Source organism: Struthio camelus, chromosome 16, assembly GCF_040807025.1.
Source record: "Struthio camelus isolate bStrCam1 chromosome 16, bStrCam1.hap1, whole genome shotgun sequence".
Taxonomy (NCBI): domain Eukaryota; kingdom Metazoa; phylum Chordata; class Aves; order Struthioniformes; family Struthionidae; genus Struthio; species Struthio camelus.
In genome coordinates, this window is record NC_090957.1 from 309,988 (window position 1) to 334,747 (window position 24,760).

At 46.1% G+C, this 24,760-nt stretch overlaps 1 protein-coding gene across 2 annotated transcripts; it reads left to right on the plus strand.

Moving 5' to 3' along the window:
- Window positions 1-253: 253 nt before the first annotated feature.
- On the plus strand, window positions 254-24,571 carry ZC3H4 (zinc finger CCCH-type containing 4). Of its 2 annotated transcripts, none has more exons than XM_068909433.1 (14): window positions 254-746; window positions 11,082-11,301; window positions 12,258-12,368; window positions 12,842-13,064; window positions 13,941-14,086; window positions 14,254-14,350; window positions 14,465-14,610; window positions 15,006-15,119; window positions 15,492-15,603; window positions 16,150-16,259; window positions 16,749-17,107; window positions 17,916-18,304; window positions 18,648-18,899; window positions 19,650-24,571. In XM_068909433.1, exons 1-14 carry the CDS (start codon window positions 586-588, stop codon window positions 21,128-21,130), a joined length of 3,921 nt encoding a protein of 1,306 aa, XP_068765534.1. In that variant the 5' UTR covers window positions 254-585; the 3' UTR covers window positions 21,131-24,571. The 2 variants fall into 2 exon arrangements, with proteins under 2 accessions (XP_068765534.1, XP_068765533.1); XM_068909432.1 differs by having other exon boundaries at window positions 18,603-18,899; window positions 19,650-24,565.
- The last annotated feature ends 189 nt before the right edge of the window (window positions 24,572-24,760 follow it).

The following is a 24,760-nucleotide window of genomic DNA, read 5'->3' on the forward strand; positions in this document are numbered from 1 at the left end:
GGGGAGGGGGGGAAGCGCCCCGGGCCGAGCGGCCCCCGCCGCCCCGCGCCCCGCCCGTATCCCCCCCCGCCAGAGAGCCGCTCCGAGGGCTCGTCCCGCCTCAGCGGCCCCCTGCGCGGGGGGGGCGGCCGCCGCGCTCGGCCTCGGCGCCGCCTCTCGCGCGCTCACTCGCGCAGCTCCCCCCCCTCCCGCCGCGGTGCACTTGGTTCTGCCCGACCTCTTCGGCACTTTCCGCCAGCGCTCGGCTGCGTTCGGAAAGTTCCGCCTCCTCCCGCTGCCCCTCGGCGCTTCGGCTCGGCCGCTTCCGCCATCCTTCGGCAACCTCCGGCTGCTTCCGCGTCCGGCCGTGCGTGCCGCGGCGAAGGGGGAGGGGGGAGGGCGTTCGGCGGCGCTCGGGCCTTTCCGGCGGCGCTCGGGCCTTTCCGGCGGCCGTGTGGGGCGCTGCCTCGGCGCGGCTGCGTGCCGGCGGGCGCCATTTTGTGTGCCTTCCCGTGGAGTGCGGGGCAGGCGGAAAGCCGGGCCGTGCCGACCCCCGCTCTGTACAGTGACTGTGCCCCGTGTGCTCCCCCCTCTCCCCCCCCGCCCATGGCCGTGGAGAGCCCGAGTGTCCCCCCCGCCGCCGCCGCCTCCCCCCCCAGCCCGCACTCCACCCCCCCATCTCCGTCCTGCCACCACCACGACAGCGGCAGCTGCAGCCTCCCCCGGCCGCCGCCGCCGCTCCAACTCCACCACGGCCCGGACGAAAGGTCCAGTAACCGCCTCTCCCGAGAGCCTCTCTGTCTGTCTGTGTCTGTCTGTCCGGCTCGCCGGACCAGGTTTGGGGGGGGGCGGGCAGGGACGGGCCGCGGGCGACCGGGAGGAGGTGGGGGGCCAGCCGGGGCGGGGGGGTCCTCGGGGCCCGAGAGCCACCGGCCCGGGCGGGGGGACAGGGTCTGAGGTGAGCGGGGGAGCCAGGGCTTAGCGGGGTGCAGGCCCGAGGCGGGCAGGGGGGTAGGCCCGGCCGGGGGGCGCAGGGCTGGGGGCGAGAGTGTGCAGGAGCGCTCGGGGGGTCCCCAGGGCCCGGGCCGAGGAGGAGGAGAGGGGCGAGAGCGAGGGCTGGGGCCAGGCAGCGAGCTGGGGGGGGGGGGAGCGCAGCGCTGGGAACAGCCGGGGGACTTGGGGGGGTGGTGGCAGGGCCTAGGAACAGCCGGGGGTCTGGGCGGGGGGGGGCAGGGCCTGGGAACAGCGAAGGGGCCGGGGGGGAGAGGATCTGGGAAGAGCCAGGGGGTTTGGGGGGGGGGAGCGGGTCTGGGAAGAGCCAGGCGGCCGGGGGGAGGGGGCCGAGGCTGGGAAGAGCCAGGGGAAGGGGCTCAGGCAGGGGCCCGGTGGGGGCGCGGGGCCGGGGGCAGCGCAGGGCCGGGGGGCCCCAGGCAGCGGGGCGTGATGAGGGAGCAGGCCAGGGGCTGGTGGGCAGCAGGCCCAGTTGGGGCTGAGGGCCGGAGCAGGGAGCCTGGGCTGGGGGTGGCTGCGAGGGGATGGGTCCCCACTTGCTGGGCAGGGTCAGGGGAAGGCTTTCTGGGGTCCTTAATGAGGTCTTTAATGACGTTATTCTCTTGGGCAGCACTGGCCTCATTAATGTCCCCTTTGTCTTCAGCTGCTTCTTAAAATTTCCTGGCTATGCTGGGGCATTAGGGAGTGCGGCCTGGGCAGAAAGGCGCTGGGGTTGCAATGTGGAGCTTTCTAGGCACTGGCATGGTATGGGATGTGTTGAGTAGTGATACCCTTGTTTGCCCTCCCTCGTCCCCTTTATATAGAAAGACTCACTTCCACAGCTGGAATCTCAAGTGGTCCCATTATGTCAAGGTATTGAAAAGTTTAAAATCCCCCAGGAAACCCTCTTTCCTCTTTTCCTCAGAGATGTATGTAAAGCACCTTCTCCCTCCCCCCAAAACATAACTTCAGCTGTTTCCTTTATTAGACTTTATTAGCACTTTTTTATTGGAAACCCTATAGCCAGAAAGTATTGTGTAGTGCACAAAAATAAACAGCTTAATCATATATGTTTGTCTGAAAAAAAAAGAGAGGTTTGCCCCCTTCCCACTCCCCTGGAAGGCAGGTGTGCGGTACAGAGAGCTGCTTTTATACATTAGCATGCCTTTGTCTCTAAGGAGTTTTGTTTTTCCTATGATGCAGGGTTGGGTTGGTAAGTATTCTCTTTTATTGAATAATTAAATTATACCTTTTTGTTTCTTTCCCCCGCACCAAAAAACGTCCTGAGATCATCTTTAGGATACGTTTCATGTAAGGAATGAGTTAATACAATGTGTGTACAAACCAAGCAGAATTCTCCCCCTTTGTAATGACTTGACTGATATAGAGTTGTGCACCCTGCCAGTGTGAGTGTTTAAAAAAAAAGTCACAAAAGCACACAATTTACTCCAAAATATGTCTGTTGTGACGTTTCCTGGTGAAGTAGCACTGAGATACCTCAGTAAAAGTCATACCACTCTGACCCTTGGTGCCATCTAGACATAGGATGTGGATCCATTACTTTGTCTACAAACTCCATCCTCATTCCATTACGTTGACAGTAAACAGGCTACCCCTGGGTGCAGGTCTGCCCATAAAACAGAAAAGTTGTTAAAAAGTTTTGTTAACAAACTCAGAAGTGTGTAAAAAAAAAAAAAAGGTGGCAAAGAAAGCACTGTTTCCCAAATGTCATCACACATTTTTCCCCCATCCCCATGTACAGTTTCATATTTGATAATTAGAGAAGTTTAAGCAGGACAAATAGCAACGTACAGTGTAAGCACCCAGTTTGTAAGAATCTCTTTAGTGTCCTGGATTTTCTTCTACTTTTCTTTTTGTTATTCCTTTGTTAAGCAGGTGTGTTATGAAAAGTTCTTACAAGTTTGTTCCTCACGGTTCTTTACATGATTCAAAATATAAGTAAGAACACCATGCACAGTATTTGGTATTTTCTCCCCTCAGCATATTATTTTTGACTCTTAGGTTATTCTTTCATGTAGAGCAAAAACACACACTTTTGCCCTGGAGTATTTCATCCAGTTTACATTTTCACGGGTGGAAGAAGCGATGTTAGTTTCCTGTAAGCACACAAACACAGTTGTGTGAATTTGTACTGTTTTGTTTCCCTCTTGTTTTTAATTCATTCACTAAAAAAAAAAAAAGTGTATACATCTGCTTAAAACCTTGACTATGAAATAATGCAAGCACTCGTTATAGAAAATAAGTAGAGGACTTTTTGTTACAAATTTTATTGTGTTTTAGAAAGGGGTTTTCATGCTGCAGTAAACATAAAACAATATCCAGTGATGTCTTTTAGTTTTATGCCTTTCTGTTACTATTTTAAGTGTTTATAGTGGGACCTTTCTCCCTTATGATCCACTGATCCACCTTCTACAGCTTAACTTTGCCATGAAGTCATAAAGCTTGACATTTTTTTTTCCTTTCATCAAAGGTCCACCGTCAGAGCTTGAAAATATTACTGGCCTGGCCAAAAAGTTTTTAGCTCTGGTAGTTCAGAAAGAGTGGGGCCTCATAGCATGGATTTTTCCCTAATGCATTCAATTAGTAGCTTTATTCTGCTAAACCTCTAAATTATTTTACTAAATGTACATACATGCTGTGCTTTATACTTCCACTCTTGATACGATCAAAATCCCAAATGGTTTTTCACTGTCAGCTGCTGATTAGTGTCATAAGCAATTTTTATGCATGTCAGGATGAGTTGGAAAGGGCAGATGAAATAGAAAAAAAGTAGGCTGTTGGAAAATTTTAGGTTAGTTTTCTGCTTTTTGAGGGAGTGTAGTATAACTGTATGAAAGACCCAGGAACTGCTCTAATGTCAGAAGTGCTAAGGGACTGTACTTCCAAGTTTAGAGGAATGGCTAAGCAATTTCATAAAGTGAATATACGTTTTTATTATATAGTTAAATATTAGCAAGAGGAGTCAAATCTCTAAACTTGGTTGGGGTTTCTTTTTCTAGTATCTTGCTACTCTTGTCCCTTTTTTAGTTAGGCAGAACCATTTTTAGTACTCCAGATTTGCTAGCGATTACCTTTTTAATCACGCAAAAATAGAGGCATGTATTTAACATTAGTACTGTGAACAGTTCCGTGGAGACCAGAGCATCTTTTGGTAGTAAAGTTAAGCGCATGCCAGAATTTTTTCAGGGGCATTTTTTAAATCTGTAATTGTTCAGCTGCAATCGGAAGACCTAGAGAGGTCAGTGTGAGGGTTCTCATCTGTGCTGAGCCAGGTATTGCCCTCTGCCTTGCTCCTTTGGTAGCCAGGCTTTGTTGTGCTAGTTAAAGAATGGCTAAAGCAAACCCCAGACCAAGTGTCTTTTTCAGTACCTTTGACATATCCGTTTCTGTGACATCAGCCTTGCAGTGGCAGTGAAAAGGACGTCACAGCTCAGCCTTACGATTTCACTGAAGGATCCAAAAGTAGGAATGGGAAGGAGCCAACTTCCAAACAAAAATGGCATTAATAATTAGCAGTTGAGTCAAGCACATTCCCAAATAAATCTTGAGTTGTGATTAAATAGCTGCTTGAAACTTTCCTTTAGTATAAATGTCTCTCAAAAAACGTGGGCTTTTTAGGGGCATAAAAGTAGAATTTGCCTTGATTGCAGACTAGAAGTGTCCGTGTCAGAAGTTATTTCAGGTTTAAGCGGCCTAGAAGGATGTCTCTCAAAGCTTCCTTTCTAGTGAATTGATAGAACATATTTGTTATACATGTCCCATAATGAAAGAACACTGAGTAGAAGATAGCTTTAAAAAAGGCTGATAAATTGTAATGATTTCTGCCCCAGTCCAAACAGTCTGTATATAACACAGTATGCCTCATTCTGGAGGCCTTGCTATCTTAAAAGTGGTTGTTCTTTTATTTCTTGGTGGATGTATTTTTCCCTGATTTCCACTTGAAATAAAATTTGAGATGGCCACACTGATGGAGCAAAGAAGAGGTTCAGCTTAGTTCCAATTCCTTTGGGGTTATTCTGGAATGTGTCAGTGTTTTGGTGAAAGAAGAGCTCTATCTCTGGACAGTTTTCTGTAGGTGAGGCTTAGGAGCGTGCAGGTGTGATGCTTTCTTTGGTAGAACGTGTTCTGTCTTAGCAAAGGAAGTTAGTGGGGGAGTACAGTTCTGGTATCTGCAAATGCTAAGCCGTTTTTGAAGCATTACGTGTGTGATTAATGACATTTAGCTGGAAGTGTAGGTTACTTTGAAAATCCTAGCCTTGTGTGCTCCAGTGAGGAGGGCCTCTGACAGCCTTAAATCAGAGAATAAGTGAAGACAATATATCTGTGTGAAAGAGCCACACTCCCCCTAAAGGAGGAGCAACACAATAAAAAAAGCAACACAATATCCCTGCCTTTTTGCACATACTACAAAACTGGGAGGGAATCTGTTTTTAAACCTTGTTCTGAAATAGGTTATAGCATAAATGGAGAGTTGCTTTCAACCGGAATAATCTGTTCTCACAAAAAAAACCCTCCACTCCCCACTCAAGTGTACTGCTCATTCAGTTGGTTTCTTGTTAATTTTCAGCTTTCACCTGGTTTTACTAATCTTAGATTATAATTTGTCATGTGATTTTCTTTTCTCCCCCATGGAGTGTGCTGGCAAACATATCAGATTGTTCGTGGAAAAAATCAACTTCTTTATAAACTCTCTTGTTCTCTACTTGAGGCAGAAGATGTTTATCCTAAAGGTATGAACACATGCTGTACAACCTAGTTCATGCCAAGTGTTTTGCTTAAAATCATGTATGATTAGAAATTAACATTTGATTGTCATGAGATTAGATCTTGCAGATTTTCAGTCCGGTGACTTCCTGAATATTTGCATTTATAGTTTATTTTCAAAGCCTTCCCACTCCATTGCTCTGAAAAGAAGCATTTTCACCACATGCTTTGCATTCCTTTAAGTTAAGGGAGCTACCTTGCAGCCGTTTCCCTTTGTGCATTAACCCTCGGTTTTGTCATATGTGGATCCACTCCGCCAAAGTAGATCACACCATACAGAAGATTTCATGGTTAGCTGCACCTGTTGTGCAGATAACTGTTGTACAAAGGAAGGGTTTTTGTGGCCAACTGGCAAGTCAGATATTAGTCACCATCCCAACTCTGCTCCCTGCTGACAAGCACTGTGCACAATTTTTTGTGGTAGTATTGTATAGAAGTTGCTCTTAGGTACATGTGTCTGTAGCACATAAATATATAGAGCTGTTGGGGTCATACAAAGCCCTTTCTTTTCCTAATAATAGTAAAACTACTTGTATTTGTCTGAGGTTGGGAGCTCAGGGTCTGTTATTTTTGATCCAGTTTACTTTAAGTATAGTAAGAAAGGAACAACAACAGCTTTATCAAGGTTAGTAGAGTATATTAGTTAGAACTGTCAGTTACACCCAAGTATGGACTCCATCTGAGAACATACAGTTCTCATTCGTTGCTTTCGTATGCTTATTTCCAAATTTAATAAGAGTATTAGCTATATAAAGTGATACTTCTTTGAACAATAGCATAAATGCTGTAATTTGTTAAAACATGTTGATCACTACCCTTTTCCCTGTAGTTTGGAAAACTGTGCAAGTTGTCAGACTGTACTGCAGTGTAATGGTTGTCAGACTGTACTGCAGTGTAATGGTTGGAAGAGGCTTTTTTTGAGGCGTGTGTCGTGTGATGGTGAATTTGGGTACCACTGGATGACAGCTTGTGGCGTCACGTCTGCTCCGGGCGGCGGTAGTTCCTGGCGCTGTGTCCTGTCATTGCTGTGGCTGGGATGTTGCAGACGTAGCCCTAAAGCTGAAGTTGGTTCTTCTGCTAAGCCTTGGATGTGTGCTGTGCTGGAGACAACCCTAAATATAGAAAGTGGGCAGGAAGAATAGGAGAGTACGAGATGAGCACAGGCGTAGTTAGGGTTTTCCCACAGTCCGTGTTCCTCTCTGCAAATAGTTAGTCGCTTAACCAGCACGACTTATTTACTACGTAACCACAGTGACTATAAACAGCTATCCTCTGAAAATGACAAGACCTTGTCACTTTGTAGTTATTTCTGGGTTTTATTCACATGTTAGAAATCAGTCATTTTCAGATGTCCTTCACTCCTCAGTTTCCATATTTCAAATGACCTTATTTTCTGTTTTGTTGTGTTTAAAAACAAAAGCCAAACTCAGTAGTTAAATACTGCCTGCTATGGTACCTGCTGCCTAAAGTTTACAAAGCACTTTCCAGGCACTGAGTAAGTTAAGCATTACGGTCTCTCTCTGAGGTTGGTATGATCATTTCTGGCCCAAATCTACTAAGATCCAGCAGGGCTGGAGTTAAGCTACAGGAGAGTGTATTGCCCCTCCTAAGATATAGCTTGATATCTAGGGATTTGTGTAAAAATGATTTCTCAAAGTCTTGCTTTTATTCTTTAGATGACTTGCGTATTGATTAAATAACTAGAATTCGTCTGTTAAAAATCTCAGCAATCCTTTTTATAGTTTGGCTTCATCCTGTCTCTTGGTGTTTTTCAGAGCAGCCACCAATTTTTACGCTTTGTTCTTGGTAGCCCTCTTGTTCGCTTCTGTAACCACAGTGAATTTAATAAGACGATCGCGAACCAAGAACAGATTAGGACACAGGCCCAGCATTATAGTTTCCTATAAACTTTATGTCGGATCAGAGTAACCCAAGATAGGGTAAAAGTGTGTGTGCGTACTATCAAAAATGATGTGCAGTTCTCACTGCTGAAAACTGCAATTAAGGTGTTAGCAACACAGTATTGACAGGAGCGTTTGTTCCTCTTTGAAGTCAGTGGGGAAGACAGGAAGTTAAGAGCAACCTTGCAATACCCAGTTGGCAGGGACCTCTGGGAAGAGAGTAAATGATGCTGGTTTAAACAGAGCAATGCCAAAGGGAATATCCCTTTTTCCAAAGAGAATACTGTGCATTCCAAGACATATGTTGTGAATGAATTTGCCAGGCCACAGTAGGCTTTTACAATATTAGCTCCTCCGCAGCTTGACATAGCAGAGTATCAGTACTACAGGTTGCAGCCTGACCTCCCGGTCAGTTCTTTCTGCCGCAGTGTGGCCTGGTAGGGGTTTTCTTGTCCTGTCCCCGTACTACCTCACAGAGTGAGGCCACGCTAACCATCCTAAACCAGGTCCCCAGCTGGTCTAGATCAGGGCAACGTCTTCGGCTGCACCTGGGCTGTGCTGATTTACCCTAGCTGAAGACTGCCCCCCCCCCCCTTCCGGCTTGTCCCTTCTCCTTTTCATGCGTCTTCAGCCAGGGAACTGTAGTGAGTTTTCCCGTTATTTGTGTCAAGTGTCAAGTCATAGAGAGTGTCAGGTCCCCTGAAATCCAGTCCCTTCAGCTGTTTCTTAAAGCACGTTTTTCCTACACCTTTCTCCTGTCTTGAGTACACATTTTTCAAGTAATTTTTTTTTGTTACTTTTCTTTGAAGAGTGATGTAAAAAGTTTAAACATTTCCTTCTGCTTTGAAGCTGCCATTTTAAATTAGCTTCAAAAACTTGCGCCTTTCTGATCCAGGATTGATTTGTCATTTCCTGGGAGCCTGTCCTGTGGCCAGGTGTAAGATTCACCAGTGCTTTGGTTCACTGTGGTTGCAGTGAGCCTTTGAGTAGTAGGTTGCTGGGAGATGAGTCTAAAAACCTGGTGGTATTGCTAGTTTGAGACATATTTATTTTGAAGTGGCCGACATACTTGTCTTACGGACAAAGGAGAGAGGCTTTGAAAGGACATAATGCAGGCATTTAAATTCCTTTTCATAAGCTTTGTGCGTGTGTGTGTGTTTTCACTGCTACTCAGCTCTGTGTGGAGTGTGAGTTGCTCAAACCTTTTTTCAAGTACTTTTAGCTTACTAAATTACTAGTAATTATGATACTAGAGGGATGCTGAGTTCCTCTGATGGCTAGCCAGAAGTCATTTCTACTGATACTTACTTTTAAAAATTTTATATACACCCAGGAATTACATTTCAGGTTTAAGAGGTTAAGGAGCAGTACTTCACTGAGCTTGATTTTGGAGTTAGCCTGTTTTTAAAATGTTGCAATTGCAAATCAAAACAAGAGAAAGACTTTGAATCAGGATAAGAATGGATGTCGGGAACCAAGCACAGTGTCAAGTGTTTGCTCTCCAAGATGCTGGAGATGATGAAACAGTGCTTCCTGGTGACTTTTAAAGCTAGCTTTGGTAGGTTCTTGTATGTATGTGTGTGTATTTGGGGTAATCGTTCAGTTTCTTTTTTTTGCGTAACCTGAGGTTATCAACAGATCTGCTTTTTTATGTAACACAGCTATTTCTAGGGCCATCAGGCATTCTCGAGAGGCTCCTATGTGTTGTTCCTAAAATCTTTTTCAGTCTCCAGACCTCCCTGAGAGCTACCAAGTGACCGAAGCTCCTTCTTACAGCGCAGTTGGTTTCACCCCGGACAGGCAGTGCGCTGCTCTTGCTGCTGCACCCATTGTAGTGCTAAAGAGGGAACTTTACAGTGTCCAAGGGAGTCTGCCTTAGTGTCTTTCCATAGCCAAGAAAATCATAGGAATGTGTGTCAAAGATCATTGTCCTGTATGTTCTGCCTTCCTACATTGCTGTTTGTGAAAGGCAGTGACATATATAAACAAGCGCGTGTTTGTATTTTTAATTATAGTTTACCTTAAATGAGAAGAGAGGAGGAGACCCCCAGGAGACATTTGAGACTGACAGCTCTTTAGCATAAGCCCTGGGTCCTGTAGAGCACCAAACACAGTTTGGTTGCTATGTGACACAATGAGGAAAGATCCCTGCAAAAAGCAAGCAGGCTGTGTCAACAAGCTGGTGTTCTTTGTGATCTATGGTGTTTACAGTGTGAGGAGGAGCTCTTTCCAGTGGCCCGTATCCCATCCAGCCTTGCAGCCAACCTGAATTAGAGCTGGAGGTGGGCTCTGCCTCAGGAAGGGTCCTGGAACCTTGGTTTTTGGTACAGAGTGCTACTATGGCACACAAGAAAAATACTAATCTTAAGATTACAGCATGTGTCTCAGCTCTCTCAGCTCAGATGAATTTCCATCTGTTCTTCCATCTCCACTTTTGTTTTAAACAACTCATACAGCAACAAATCCAAGCAATCCACTCAGGACTTGTTGGGAGAGCTGGAAAGGGATAGCCTTATAGGAAATCTGGGAGAAGGCAGGGAGATGACTGAACTCTTACTGTAGTATAAATTTAATCTACTATGAGATTGTAAAAAGTTTTTCTTAACTTGTATCCGAGTAATTTTTAATTGAATGTAATTGAGTCTGTCTGGGGAGTCCCCTGAAGAAATTTCAGATTTGCTTTATCACCTCCACGAACCACAATTATATGTGAATGCTAGCATGGAGTAGAGAACATGGAAGAAATTGGGCACAGGTTTCTAGATTTGGCTCACCAAAGTGATATTGCAAAACAGATTACATTTTCTTAAAACAGTCTTCATTTCAAATGAGATCTCCAACATATTTCCTATTAAACAAGAATACAGGTAATTTTAAGGAAAGAACGCATTTAAAACATTTCTGTCAGTACTAGTGGTGTATTAAATACTTAAAAGAACTAGTGTTTCTTGATTTGATGCATTTCATGCAGTAATTGAAACGGACACAGGAAAATGGATTTTCAGCAGTAATTTACTGCAGTTTTTGTCTTCTGGAGGACTGATTGTTTTATTAAGATACTAATTTCAGTTCTTTGAGTGAATTCATGATAATTTTATCCTAAAGTTGAAGGCTGTAATTTTGTGGATTCAGTGTGTGTTGTTTGTGAGAGATGCTTCTTTGCTGTATTTAATTCCGGACTGAGCTGACAGCTTGAATAGAAAAGCAGAGGTTCTTCTCTACTTTATATGACTCCAGACCAAGTGACAACTGGAATAGATTCAGTGGCACAGTGGAATAGAGTCAGTTCTTGCAATCAGACATTCAAAACCAAGATACTCAGAATTTGTGTCCTCTTGGAAGCAGAGCCAAATGCCTGGCTGGCTGGTAAGCATAGTAAACAGTTTGTTGACAAGGGAAATGTTAATGTGCCTGTCTACTTTATAGGGAGGATGGAGAACTGGAAGAAGGAGAGCTGGAGGACGATGGAGGAGAGGAGGCCCAGGAGGCCTCTGAATCTCACGAGAGGGGTCGGAAGGAGAAAGGGGAAAAGCACCATAGTGATTCAGATGATGAGAAGGCCCATCGACGGATGAAGCGCAAACGTAGAAAAGAGAGAGAGAAAGAGAAAAGGAGAGCCAAGAAGAAAAGGAAATCCAAACACAAGGTGAGTCATTTCGTGCTTCTGCCTCTCAGGTCTTCTTACCTGGGCCAGGGATCCTAATCACAGGTCTTCCAGGATACTTCACAGCATGCTTCCTCTGCCATCAAGTGTTTTCAGGGAATTCATTGTCTGACATTATTATGGGTCATTTGAGGCTCTTCCCCTAACTCTTAATAGCAAGGTGCGAGTGCTTGCAGGCTTTCTGTGGGCTTCTTGGGGTTCAGCTCCTTAACGCCCTTCTGCCCCTCGGACTAGAAAGCATGGCACTGGGGCACTGAGGTTTGTAGGTAGCGTAAAAATATTACAGTACTCTCTCCTCTCTGAGGATATACTCACCTTCTTGAGAACATACTAGTTGAAATACTCCAGATTCAGCCATCTGCATGAGGTCTTTACCTCCTTAATATAGTTCATAAAAGTTATTATGTTCCATATACAAGCCAACATGAGCATGCAATGTAATGGAGACTTAGCAGCAGAGGATGAGTATAAACCGAGAGCAGAAACAGGGGATGACATGCCTTCTCTGAGTGTGGAGTGGGAAGAAAGCTTTTTTTTTTTGATTTGGGAAATTACTTTGTGAGCATATTTGCCTCAAAAGAGATTACAGACTACCAGATTTGCAAAATCAAGAGTGTTTATTACTGAATTCCTAAGAACTTCTGGTTCACAAAAGGCATATCATACTTGTGTTTATTAGAGACTGGTTAAATAGTCTGATAACAGGCTTCCAGTTTCTATGGATTTTACAGTGGAACATGTAGTATCCTGGAGTCTTTTGTATTGTAAATGTTAAATTTGGACAACACTGTGAAGATTTTTGTTAAACAAAATTTGAGTTATCTGAAAAAATCGAGACTTATTTGTGTTGTATATAAAAGGCCAGAGGCCTGGCGACAGCGTTAGAGTTATATCTAGCCTGTAATAAAATTGCACAGCATGTTTTCCTTGCCTTGCAGCGTCATGCTTCTTCCAGTGAAGACTTCTCTGATTACAGTGAGGACTCAGACTTCAGCCCTAGTGAAAAGGGACACAGAAAATATAGGGAATACAGCCCTCCCTACCCTTCTGTAAGTACTTGCCAGCATACAGGGAAGGGGAAGCTGCTCTCTGGCACTGGGTCAGAAGTGTTGCAAGCTTTGAACACAGATGCCTGTCTAGCTCCATCTAGGGGCCAGAGGCCGCTCTCCTAGTCTAGCTTTGGCTCTGGTCATTCAGCCCTTTCACTTTTCACCTATTTGTTACTGGGTTCCTTATGATTCTCCACAATTAAATCATGCTATTAGGCTCATTATTTGCTGGTCAAAATTAAATAGCCCCTTCCAAATGAAGAGACAGGAAAAGCGGAAGGAAATGAGCCAATAAAATAAATGAGCAGACAACAACCTGCAGGGTTCTACAGGTCTGGGGAAAAGGCCTTCAGTTCAGCATTTCACTGGCTAGTCAGGAGAGATGGGGCATATTCCAGGGACCTGCTGTTCTTCAGCTGCATTCAACTGGAACGGTCATTCCTTCATTACTAATCTGTCTGCCTTTTCTGAAGTCCCACCAGCAGTATCCGTCCTCTCACAGTGCTCCCTTGCAAAAGAAGAGCTACTCTAAAATGGAGAGCAAGAATTATGGCATGTATGAGGACTATGAGAATGAGGAGTATGGTCAATATGAGGGGGAAGAGGATGAAGACATGGGGAAAGAAGATTATGATGACTTTGCAAAAGAGCTAAACCAATACCGGAGAGCAAAGGAGGGTTCTCACAGGGGGCGAGGTATGGCTCATTTTGCAGATGTGCTTTCTTCACTGTCTCTCTTACAGGCTTCACTTACAGCATGTTTTTTGTTAGCTTAGTGAAGGCCCTGCTCATGCGGTAAGGTTCGTGCAGGTTAGCTGCCATGGCTGCGTAGAGCCCTGACTGTGGAGCATCAGCTGCAATCATGAGGGCCTAAATCAATCACTGGCATTATTTTGTGACGGAGGGAAGTACTTTTTCGTGTTTTCCACTGCAAGGGGAAAGTTCAGATCCCTCTGGATATTTATGTTTTAAATTAACAGTATTTCTCCTAGCATAGATAGTTTTAAAAACACATAAGTTGTTAAAAATGAATAAAGTAAAGCAAAACCTTTATCTGAAAGGAAAATGGAGTTGATTTGTAATGTAAGAAGTCAAATATCGCCACATCTGGAATACACAGAATTACATCTGATTTGTTATGAGTCTAACATAACTGTGCGACAGCTGACCTGTGGTCACGGTGTCAGTTTATTTCTTTTTTTTAAGTTATCTTTTAGCCTCTTAGGAATCTATTGTTTTAGGATATTAAAAACTGATTCACTTAAAATCAAGTAACTCCAGGGACTGATAATCCTGTACTGAAATGTTAGTTACTGTTTTTCTTCCTAGTTTCTTTAGTGTATTTTGAGGGATACGTAGTTCTGACCCAGTCTGCCAGTAAGGACGATGTCACAAACGATAGCTTAGATATTTGTTGCTATAAAGAGATCTGACTGACCATGGAATATAGGAGAAATTAGGGCCTTATACTGAGATATGGTACCTGCTCTAAGAGAGCTCATTGTGATCACTCTGGTTAACGTACACTGCAGCCCAACAGCACAAAGCTGACCTGATCCGTATCCTTTCCAGGTGGACGTGGCCGAGGGCGAGGGTACCGAGGGCGAGGTGGCAGAGGTGGAATGAGAGGAGGTCGAGGCATGGGCCGAGGGGGCCGTGGGAGAGGCAGAAACGACCATCCAGAAGAAGAGGAGGAAATGTATGATGAAGAGATGGAAGTAAGTGCAGTTACTGAACTGCTGTTGTCTCTCCATCCTGCTCTCGGAAAAACATTAAGGTGGAGGCAAGAGAATATTCTCTTTCATGGTTGGGAAGTTTGTATTTGAGGGGGAACGGGCTGTGCTTCATCCTACTCACTAAGTCCACTGATCCTTCTGGATTGCAGTACTGCGACAATGAGGAGCCCATGGGTGATGATGAGTATGACGACTACTCAAAAGAGCTGAACCAGTACCGCAGGAGTAAGGAGAGTCGAGGGCGAGGTGAGCAGGATAATGAGCTGTGCTGGACAGCCAACACAGGTCCCTGCTTTGTGTTCTCTCACAGCTCATGTTTTACATAAGGAGCAAAATTACAAATGTTGATGTATATTTCAGGTATAAATCGAGGGCGTGGTCGTGGTCCCAGAGGAAGAGGAAACAAAGGAATGGGCAGAGGACGAGGAAGAGGTGGAAACAGAAGTGGAATGGGGAAAGGTGGTGGAATGAATGAGGATGACGATTACTACGAGGAGGACATGGGAGTAAGCAGCTCGCTCTTTTTTTCTAGTGGTTTGCTGTAGTGCTACATGGGTCCCTTTCCCCTGTTCCGCTCTGTAACTCCAGTCAAGCTTTCTTAGACGCCTTCATAGGAAAAAAAAAACCCACATCTTCCTCGGGATACATGACAGTTGTCCCATCTGAACAGGATGAATATTTTGGATTCTGGTCAGCTGACCGGGAAGCCATTCATCTAGTTGTGTTCCAGAGCCTGCTGGGCTGAGAACATTAGCCTTTGTCTCACTTTTTCATACAAGCCCTCAGTGTGCTCCCTCTCAGAAACGGATGCACAGGAAATACTTACTTCTTTCCGAAGCTGTTAGATCTGCTTCTGTGTATTTTAAATTCTTTGTCAACTAATATATTGTGATTCCAATAGGATGGAGGAGGTGGCGGAAATTACAGGCGGAATGACCATGATAAACCTCACCAGCAGTCGGATAAGAAAGGGAAAGTGATCTGCAAATACTTTGTGGAAGGCAGGTGTACCTGGGTAAGGGAATAATTAAAATTAATCTCAGCTTTCCGGTTACATATTTATGTAACTATTTCTATACAGATGCAGGACTGTCCTTGTCCTAAAGTGCAGTAGGTGTGTGTGAGAGGTGGACACCATGTGGGTGGGAGGAGAGATGCAACGAGTGCAAGGAAACCTGCACGTGTACGTGGGAGTTCGAAAGTCATTTGCTTTCTTCCTGTTTCCATTGAATGGACAGTCACAGCCTTATGTGGTCCAGGTTTAAATGATTTCAGGGAGGAGTTCATATCTACAAAGAGTATTTTATAAAAATGCCTGCCCCCCTTTAGTTCATTGTATGTGCTTTGCTGGGCCATGCTAACACAGTGTTTTGTTATTTCCGAGCAGGGTGAGCACTGCAATTTCAGTCATGACATTGAACTACCAAAGAAACGGGAACTGTGCAAGTTCTACATCACTGGCTACTGTGCCAGGGCTGAAAACTGCCCTTACATGCATGATATCCTTTTTTGTCATTTCATTGTGCCAGCTTTAAATCTGTCTCGTTTACTCTATGTTTTAATAGATGCATATAGTGAGTCAGAGGAGAAAAAACAGCCAAAAAAAGAGTGTGTTCCTGCAGCAAACTGCCTTCAATCTAAACACCTGTATAGCATTCATTCCTCTCCTTACAGGCTGGGGGTGCCTAAAGCTGCAACCAGGGCTGCAGAAGGCCCTCTCAGTTCCTTTTTAGTCTCAGCTTTCCTGTTTAAGATATGAGGTTTGTAGCTGTTGCAGATACAGAAAAACATGTCATACTATGCCTGCAGCGTGGAGTGGTCGGAATAACTGCAGAACTGCAAAGAGCAAATACGTACACAGGAGTTCTTGCTGAGGAAAATGAAATATCTTTGGTGATGATTGTTTAATTTTGGTATTGTGACCATATAAATCCTACATGTTGAGTTACATTTCAAAGTTAACAATGTATAGTTGAAAAAAAAGCCTCTCTGGCCATTGAAGGAACTTGGGGTAATTGCCTGTTGGTCTCCTTAACGCCTGATACGTGACTTTCCTTGTAAGCTGTTCCACACCACTGGCAACTGTATCAATGGGGATGACTGCATGTTTTCCCATGAGCCGCTCACAGATGAAACACGGGAGCTTCTGGACAAGGTACAGGAAAGCGTTAATGCAGGTTCATTGGCTCTCTCATCTTGACTGTCCTTGCTGCCCGTTCAAGAGTCGCCAGTGGAGGGGAAGAGAGTATAACACGCAGTGATAACTGCAGTTAAACGCTGAAAAGGCCGACTTTCTACTGAGAGTGCCTTTCAGATGCTGCATAATGGAATCCTTTCCATTTGAAATCCTTAATTCAAGGACTAGGTAAAATATACAGTGAAAACAGTCCTGGACTTGCAGAGAATTGCCCTACCCACAACCTGATAAAAATGTCTTGGCAGCTTTTCTTATATTTCTGGTATGGAAGCAGTTGTCTAGATCCTGCGAACAGAGAGTGTGCAAAAGGCTTGCTGTATGAAGGCTTGCTGTGCTCAGCCAAGCAGCTGTCTTGGTCATAGAGAGGGGGTCCTGTGCTGTGTTTTCTGGAGTGTGTTGTTCTGCGGGCAGCTTTGTGGATCTGCTCTCACTCCCTTATCTTCTCAGATGCTGGCAGATGATGCAGAAGCAGGTGCAGAAGATGAGAAAGAAGTTGAAGAGCTAAAGAAGCAGGGCATTAATCCACTCCCCAAACCCCCACCTGGGGTGGGCTTGCTGCCCACACCCCCTCGCCCTCCTGGACCACCAGCTCCAACTTCTCCAAATGGCAGGCCTATCCCTGGAGGCCCACCGCCTCCTCCGCCACCACCACTTCCACCACCAGGGCCGCAGATGCCACCGCCAATGCATGAACCTCTCTCACCACAGCAACTGCAGCAGCAGCAGGACATGTACAAGAAGATCCCCTCTCTGTTTGAGATCGTAGTACGACCTACTGGGCAGCTGGCAGAGAAGCTGGGTGTGAGGTAAGTGTCACGATCCAGTCAGGCCAGTTGCAGGTGCCTGGCAGAATAATGTTGGACAACTGGGAGAGAGACAGGGATGTAGGTGTTTGTGTGGGGTTTCATTTTGCTTTCCTTCGTAGCAGATAGTCATTTGTCATTCCCTTTTCTCTCTGAGAATGACAGAGACATTCTGGAGACGTAAGCTGTTCATCGCTGTTTCTCTCTGAGAGGAGCAAGCTATCCTAAGCCATGGTTTAATTTGTATTTTAATATCAGTAATATATTGATGGCCCTTGTTGAGAGCTGTTGGAATAGTAGCACAGATCCCAAGCAGCACTTCATAATAAGGTGTGGACAAAGAGCCTGGGAACGCAAAGTTCTGTTCCCTGCCAACTGACCCCTTACTGGAGATTTGTTGTGGTCAGAATAGCCTGAATTTCCCCCTTGTCTTTCTTGAACTACAACCTGGAACGGGCTGACTCAGTCTCCGTTCGAGGTCATCCCGTTTCCTGGTGCAGGAGGAGCTCTGCTGCAGCATCCTGATGCCGCCAGTGAAGGTGGGCACTGCAGGAGCTGGGCATGTTGCAGCTGTTTTGTGCTAGTGTTTAGAAGGATGGTGCGGAATCTGGCTGTCCTGAAACATTAAGGAACATTAAGGAATTGCCTGTGAATTTGAGAACTGAAGACCACAGCCAGTGGGTGGAAAGGAGGTTTCTTTCCATGTTGGGTCCAGTGCAGGTGCTGCTGTTCTGAGCCCTAGGAGTACAGAATCCATTCCTCCAGAAACAGCATGCACGTCAAAGTTGCACTTCTCTCTGTTCTCTTTTAGGCATCCAGGTCCACCTCCTCCCAGGTTCCCTGGGCCAGGAGGACCCCCAGGGCCCATGCCTGGACCCATGCACCCCGACATGCACCCTGACATGCACCCAGATATGCACCCCGACATGCACCCAGACATGCACCCTGACATGCACCCAGATATGCACCCCGACATGCACCCAGATATGCATCCTGACATGCACCCAGACATGCCAATGGGCCCTGGGATGAATCCTGGGCCTCCAATGGGTCCTGGTCCCCCAATGATGCCCTATGGTCCAGATGATTCCCCGCACTCTGGAATGATGCCACCTGTCCCACCTGCACAAGGCTTTTACGATAATTTCTACCCACCGCAAGAAGGCCTGGATATGGACCATGGCATGATGGGAGACCCAGGTAATTACTGAGGATCTGTCTCAAACTGCTCTCGTGTGCCACGCTAGATGTGCCATGTTGGGGACAGGCTGTTTGAACTTGGTTTGCTTTCTGAATGCCCGGGTACAGCAGCAGGTCCAGAAGGGCTGAAAGGGGAATGGAATGATATGCTATTCCATGCTGGTGGCTTGGGGCATGAGGCATATGGTGGCTGATTGCAGGGACTGGTTTTGCACTAAACAGTGACTGTCTGTGATAGACTAGTTTCATTTTGAAGTCTTTCTCTGTTGCAGTTATGAAGTTTGGTTGTTTTTCACAGCTGTACGAGATGGGCTTTTAACGTACGATGATCTTTCCATGGCAGAAGATTATGGTGGTTATGAGGATATGGAAGGGCCTCCAGGAGAGCATATGTTCCCTGACCCATCCTTGGATCATGATGCCTTGTGTGAAGGAGGGCCGTCTGGGTTACGGAAACCACCAGGCAACATCCCTGACTTCATGCCATCTGCACAAAGAGCGCTTTACTTGAGAATCCAGCAGAAACAGCAGGAGGAAGAAGAGAGGGCTCGGAGACTAGCTGAGAGCAATAAGCAGGAACGAGAAAATGAGGAAGGCAAGCATCCAAACACGATATCTTTTATTCAAAGTAGTATACATGGGGAAGATATCTTGGGTCTGCTTCAACTGCTACCCAGCCTGAGAGTTTCTTCAGCTCGCTCCCCACCTGCCCTAAGGCTTTTGCCTCTCAGGACCCATCAGCAGCATTTGAAGCAGTCTCTATGGCTCAGGCCAGTGCTGGCTTTGGTGCTTTTACAAGTGACAGAACTTAAACTGTATACACAGTGTAGAGATTGTGATCTCAGCAAAAGAAGGGGCCAACTGAGAGGGGTGTAGAGAGAAGCATCTGTCTGGGAGTCAGAAAAACTGTTTAGGGAACAAAAGGCACTGAATTCTTCTAAAAAAAATCCCCAGACTCAAAAGAACACGTAGCTAGTACGAATGAAGAGGAGCAGGTCTGCTGAAGAAATGGGAACAGTTGGCCAGAAGGTCCATGAGATAGGTGTACTGGCTTAATTGTGGTAAAATTTGAGTCTGTTTCAAAGATGGGAAACAGGGAGAGAGGGATGCTTACAGCCCTCTGTTAATTTTGGGTGTGAAAACTAGACCAGGGAGGCTGAGGCTATTACACATGGGGTTGGAAACACAGGGACAATCTGGAATTTCAGCAGCATGAGTCAGGAGTACTGTGAGGGACACGGGATACTTTTTACTTGGGTGCTTCTCATAGGCATAGTGGATTGCACCGGGAGGTGCTTTACTTGCATATTTCTTATGAGCTGCTTTCTCTTCTCCCTCCTCCCAGGTGACACCAGTAACTGGTATTCCAGCGATGAAGATGACGGTGGAAGTAGTGTCACCTCCATATTGAAAACCCTAAGGCAGCAAAGCTCCAGCAGACCTCATGCCCAACCCTCCCATGGAGAAATTGGGCCGTCCTCAGGTGTGAGTGACCCTCGCCTGCAGAAGGTCCAGGCAGGAGGGGGTGGTCGTCCTGCTGACCCTCGTCTGCGGGATCCCAGGCTTTCACGAAATGCAGATGTTCCTGGCCCATCCATCCCTGGGGATTCAGGACCCACTGACCCAAGGCTTGCACGACACATTCCCTCCTCCACCCCAAAGCCAGAAGTTCCTCATTCCAGTGCTGCTGGCGGTCAAAAGGCTGCCTTGGTGCCTGATGAGGAGGAAGGGGAAAGGGCACTAAGGGACAAACCAGTCAATATCCCCTTAGATGCACTGCCAGGCCATGCTCTAAGGGATCCCCGGTCCCAGTTGCAGCAGTTCAGCCACATAAAGAAAGACGTAGTCCTAAACAAGCCGAACTTTGCCCGAATGGTCCTGTGGAGCCCAGAGGATCTGATTCCACTGCCAATCCCAAAGCAAGAATTTGTTCCTGTCCCAGCTGCTCTCCAGTCCATGCCCGCCCTTGATCCACGTCTTAACAGGCCCCAAACGACTGGTCTTTCAGATCCCAGGCAGAGGGGGGGAGCCACACAGGGGGAGTCTGGCTCTGGTTCTGGCAGCAGTCTCCCCGACTTTGAGCTGTTGTCAAGAATATTAAAAACTGTGAATGCAGCTGGCAGCCCATCTTCCAGCCCGAGTGAAAAGCCGAGCGACCCTCGGATGCGGAAAGCACCGGCTGACCCCAGGTTACAGAAGTCTTCAGAAACAGGGGCCTCTAGAGCCCCAAAACCTGCCGAGTCGGCTCAGCCTGCGGCTGCCTCTGCTGGCAGCGGTGAGGCTGCTCCAGCCATTGCTCCCTACGACCCCAGGCTGCTGACAGCTGGTGGGCTGAGCAAAGGCAGCAGCCAAAGCAGTGTGCTTAGTGCCATCAGCTTGTACGACCCCCGGACTCCAAGCTCGGGCAGCAAGGCCGCAGAGTCTCCCAGCGAAGGCAGCACGTCCTCAAAAGGCTCAGACTCCAGCAAAAGTGCCAGCAAGGCCAAGGAACCTCTCTTTGTGCGGCGGTCTGCACTGGATCAGCCCGAGTCTGAGAAGGCGAGCGCTGAATCTGCCACAGACAGATACAATAGCTATAACAGGCCTCGTCCCAAAGCCGCTGCCGCTTCCTCCTCTGCCCCTGCCCAGGAGACTGCCCCCCAGCCAGGGGTACACAACCTCCCTGTGCCCTCTGTCTATGGCATGGTTAAGCAGACTGCGAAGTCTGGGTCAGGCAGTCCCTTCGCAGGGAACAGCCCTGCTCAGGACACTGAGCAGCAAGATGCCGGCTCTCTGAAAGATGTCTTTAAGGGCTTTGACCCGACGGCCTCGCCATTCTGCCAGTAGTATTAAAGAACTGACCTTGCGTCCATGCATTGAATAGCAGCGCACAGTGTTGGTAATTTTTTTTTTTTTAATTGCATTAGCGCTCACTTTAGCCATATAACATGTATATAAATCTTTCTGGTTCTGGTCAGTGCTGTAACTATATAGAGAGTTTCCAAGATGCATTTTAAAAGAAAAATCAAAGTCTCCCTGTGCAGTAATAACCAGCATTTTGTTTCAGACCCAATAGTTTGTTTTAGAGCTTTCTTTTGAAAAGTGATTGAAATCATCCTGGGAAAATAATGAAATACCTGAAATCTCCTTGGGAAGTTGTAGCTGTCCTGTCACACCAGCCACCTTGTCCTCTTTTTGTACAGTAGGTTGTGTTAAAACCTGACTTCTCCCCCTCCAGAATTGCTATACGATATACTCAGGAGAAGGGTAACGACAGACTGGATGGCAGAGAAATGTGGTTCGTATTTGTTGCTTTAAAAGATTAAAGCTGTGAGCCATTCAGATCAGTAGAAGATGTGTTAATTTCTAAAACAGAACGAACTAAAGTATTTGTATCATAGTCTTTTTTAAAATTCTACTGTGGTGAACAGAATTACCATGGAAAAAGAACCATGTGAGATTGCTTTTGTAATTGTGGGGAGGGGGTGTTTTTGTTTTGCTTTTTTATTTTGAGTAAATATTTTTATGCCATTTCCTGGAGGTTGTATGGTTACATGACAACTCAGCTGAGCCCAGAATAGGGCTTAAATTCCCAAGAGCTTCCACGGATGGTCATGGAATATTTACATCCCAAAAAGTTATGCAGTCTACCAAAAAAAAGTTTGTATTATTGAAATTAAATTATTAATCTCAATCAGATTTCACTTGTATGTATTTTGCATATGGAGGGCTTTTCCACAAACGCAGTTGGGCTTTCAGTGCATTTCCTCGGAGAGAACGTTGCTCTTCCTGTCTTTGCCGAAGTTCAGTGGGCAAACATTGCACGCAAGACATTCGTGCGGGTCCTGCACAACCAGATCAGAAAGGGAGATTAACTCTGTTCTTGGATAGAGAATCAGTGTTAGGTTCTGAATGTCCCTTGTGATTCATTCTCTGCATAAGCAAACACTTGCACATGGAAGATAAACTGCGTTTGCAGTGTTTTCAGGAAAGAAACACCTAAAAGTGAAGTAGCACTAGCAGATAGATGGTTGAGATTTTCAAAATGGGAACTGGGTGTTAGAGAATCCACAATTGTAGAAATGTTATTTGAAAGAAGGAAGATCTGGGGACAGGTTCTTTCTGTGGCAGCGGGGTCATTGCCAAGTCATCATAGCATTTGGGGTAAAAAGTTGTTAAAGCTTAATAAATCCCCTTTGGCAGGCAGGAGGGGGCCATCCCCGGTGTTTTTCTGCATATCTTAATGTGCTTTGCTGGAGTTTGGAGAAGCTGCGTCTTCTTACAGACCGAAACTGTGGTCTTCAGGGTTCCAGCTCCTTGAAAAGTGTGGGTGTGCAGAAGTACCAGAAAAGGCAAAACATCCTCTTCTTTTGGATGATAAAATAGCACTTCTCTCATTCCCTTCCTATCCTCAAAAAGTTATCGAAGTCCAGATCCAAGCTTTCTCCTGATTTCTGCCTGTAACCACGTGTGAACACTTGGCACCCCGCTCATAAGTATTGGGCTGCTGAGCCTGTGGGAAACATGTTCTCTAGTATTTGAATGTGAAGATGTTTTACGCAGTCTTTAAGGCACAAACTACACCAGAGGGAGTTGAAATACTTTGCACCCTCGTAGTTATTAATTAAAAAGAACAAGCCCTTGCAGTACACGCAGCCAGCATGCGATATCGTCAGCTTCTGTGAAATTAATGGACTAAAATCTAGGTTTGACAAAACTGAGCTCCGTTTTTCCAAGCATTTCCCAGTCTGCTGTGCGCCCATCAGTTCCCTCGAGGTAAAGCCAAAGCCGGGTGGTACCGACGAGGCGACACGGGACGAGACCGGCGTTTCCCTCGGTGGCAGCAGCCGGCGCGCGTGGCCGTGGGGCACGACGTGAGTTCGGACCGCGCTTCCCCGCGGCTCCCGCGCCAGCTCCGGCCGGCGGTCCCCTGCCTGGCTGCGTACGCCGGCACCGCTCGCACGCCGCCGGGGCCACGTCTGGCCCTTTCTCTCTGGATTTGCCTCTTCCCTTGCGCTCCTGCTTTCGCTGGCGGTGTTGCTCGCTCGCTCGTCTTTCTCCAGCCGGAGAGGTCACCTGGTGCGTCGCAGCGGCCTGTCCTTGGGCCGGTGTCCTGTGTCCCGAATAATATAAAAGCAGGGGGAGCTTTCTCAGTTTGCCGTCTACCGTTAAATAATCTGCTTTAGGATGAATTGTCCAGCTGTGGAATAACTTTTGTGATAAAGACGGAGTCAGTGTTGCTGTAAGCGTTACGCTTTGTTTGGAGAAGGTCTTAAGATAATTGGTGTTGCTTGGTTTTGGTGAACGTAATCATAGCATCGATAATGCCAAAATTAGGTGTTCAAATCTGGACGTCCAGACTCTGAAGTTCCATTACATTTACCTTGCCGTGCAAGCAGTGTTAATTAAATTGTCCTATTTCCTTCTGGCACTATTCATTGTACATCTTGCTGCACCCTGCTTTAATTGGAAGCAGAAGTTTGTATCAAACTCGTTTAAAACCAGCGTCTCAGCCCTGCTGGGGCCCAGCGAGCGCCAGTGCCGCTGGCCTGGGCCGCTCTCCTCGATCTGCCCATGTCCGTCAGAGATTTTGTCCTTAGAAATTTCAGCTGTCTCTCCCAGACGCGCTTTGCTGGTTTTAAGCACCCGATGTGGCAGCTGATTGTGTAGCTCGTGTGCCGTTGAAGTTCACTTCATGCTTTCTCTTGGTACAGTCTCAGCTTTTTGGCAGTGGTGTGACATGAATTCATTGCTTTGGAGTTTGGTTGGTATAAATGTAACAAAAAAAGGGGAGGAGAGAAATAAAGCACCTGTGACATTTTCTGCCATGTGAGATTGCTTTTATTGAGGAGTTGTAAATTCAGTGGCATTTGTACAATAGCCTGAACTTTTTGTAAAATATTTTTTTTAGAAAAAACTATTGAACCCTGTAGGAATAAGTGACAGCACTCCACTGTAACCACCATGAATTAAAATCACCAGTCTTTAATCCATTAATATTTTTCCATCTGCCAGAGCTTTAAAAAAAAAAAAAAGAATAATGCTCTAACTGAGATTGTAATAAACTGTAAATACTATTTCAGAGTTGAAGTTGTTGATGCAAATATGTATATACTGTATTGGTATTTTTACAATGACTGTTCTGTTGCATGGCTTTGTGTTTTTTCCTTTCCCTCTCTTGTTTTTTGTATCACACATTTGTCTTCCAAAAATGTCATCTATATTTCTCCTGTGAGCGCTTTAATCTTCTATAATTGTATTACTGCCATTAAAGGATGCAGTTATTTTAAAAGTCTCTGGTCTGTTTGGCTTGGGTATGAATTCACAATTCAGCAGTTACCCATTAGAGAACTGCGGTGACTGAAGGTAGTTATAACCTTCTGTTTTCCTGAGCCGTTAGCCAAGGATGAGAACAGCATCTTCCCCTTTTTTATTGCAACATCCTTTCGGTAGGGCTGTTTGACGGGGAAGATACCA

Excerpts from the sequence above, each read along its gene's own strand:
- ZC3H4 (XM_068909432.1), top strand. The coding sequence starts at position 586 with ATGGCCGTGGAGAGCCCGAGTGTCCCCCCCGCCGCCGCCGCCTCCCCC. Across the intron at positions 12,369-12,841 it reads ACAGCCCTCCCTACCCTTCT|TCCCACCAGCAGTATCCGTC; the intron begins GTAAGTACTTGC and ends CCTTTTCTGAAG. Across the intron at positions 14,351-14,464 it reads TAAGGAGAGTCGAGGGCGAG|GTATAAATCGAGGGCGTGGT; the intron begins GTGAGCAGGATA and ends TGTATATTTCAG.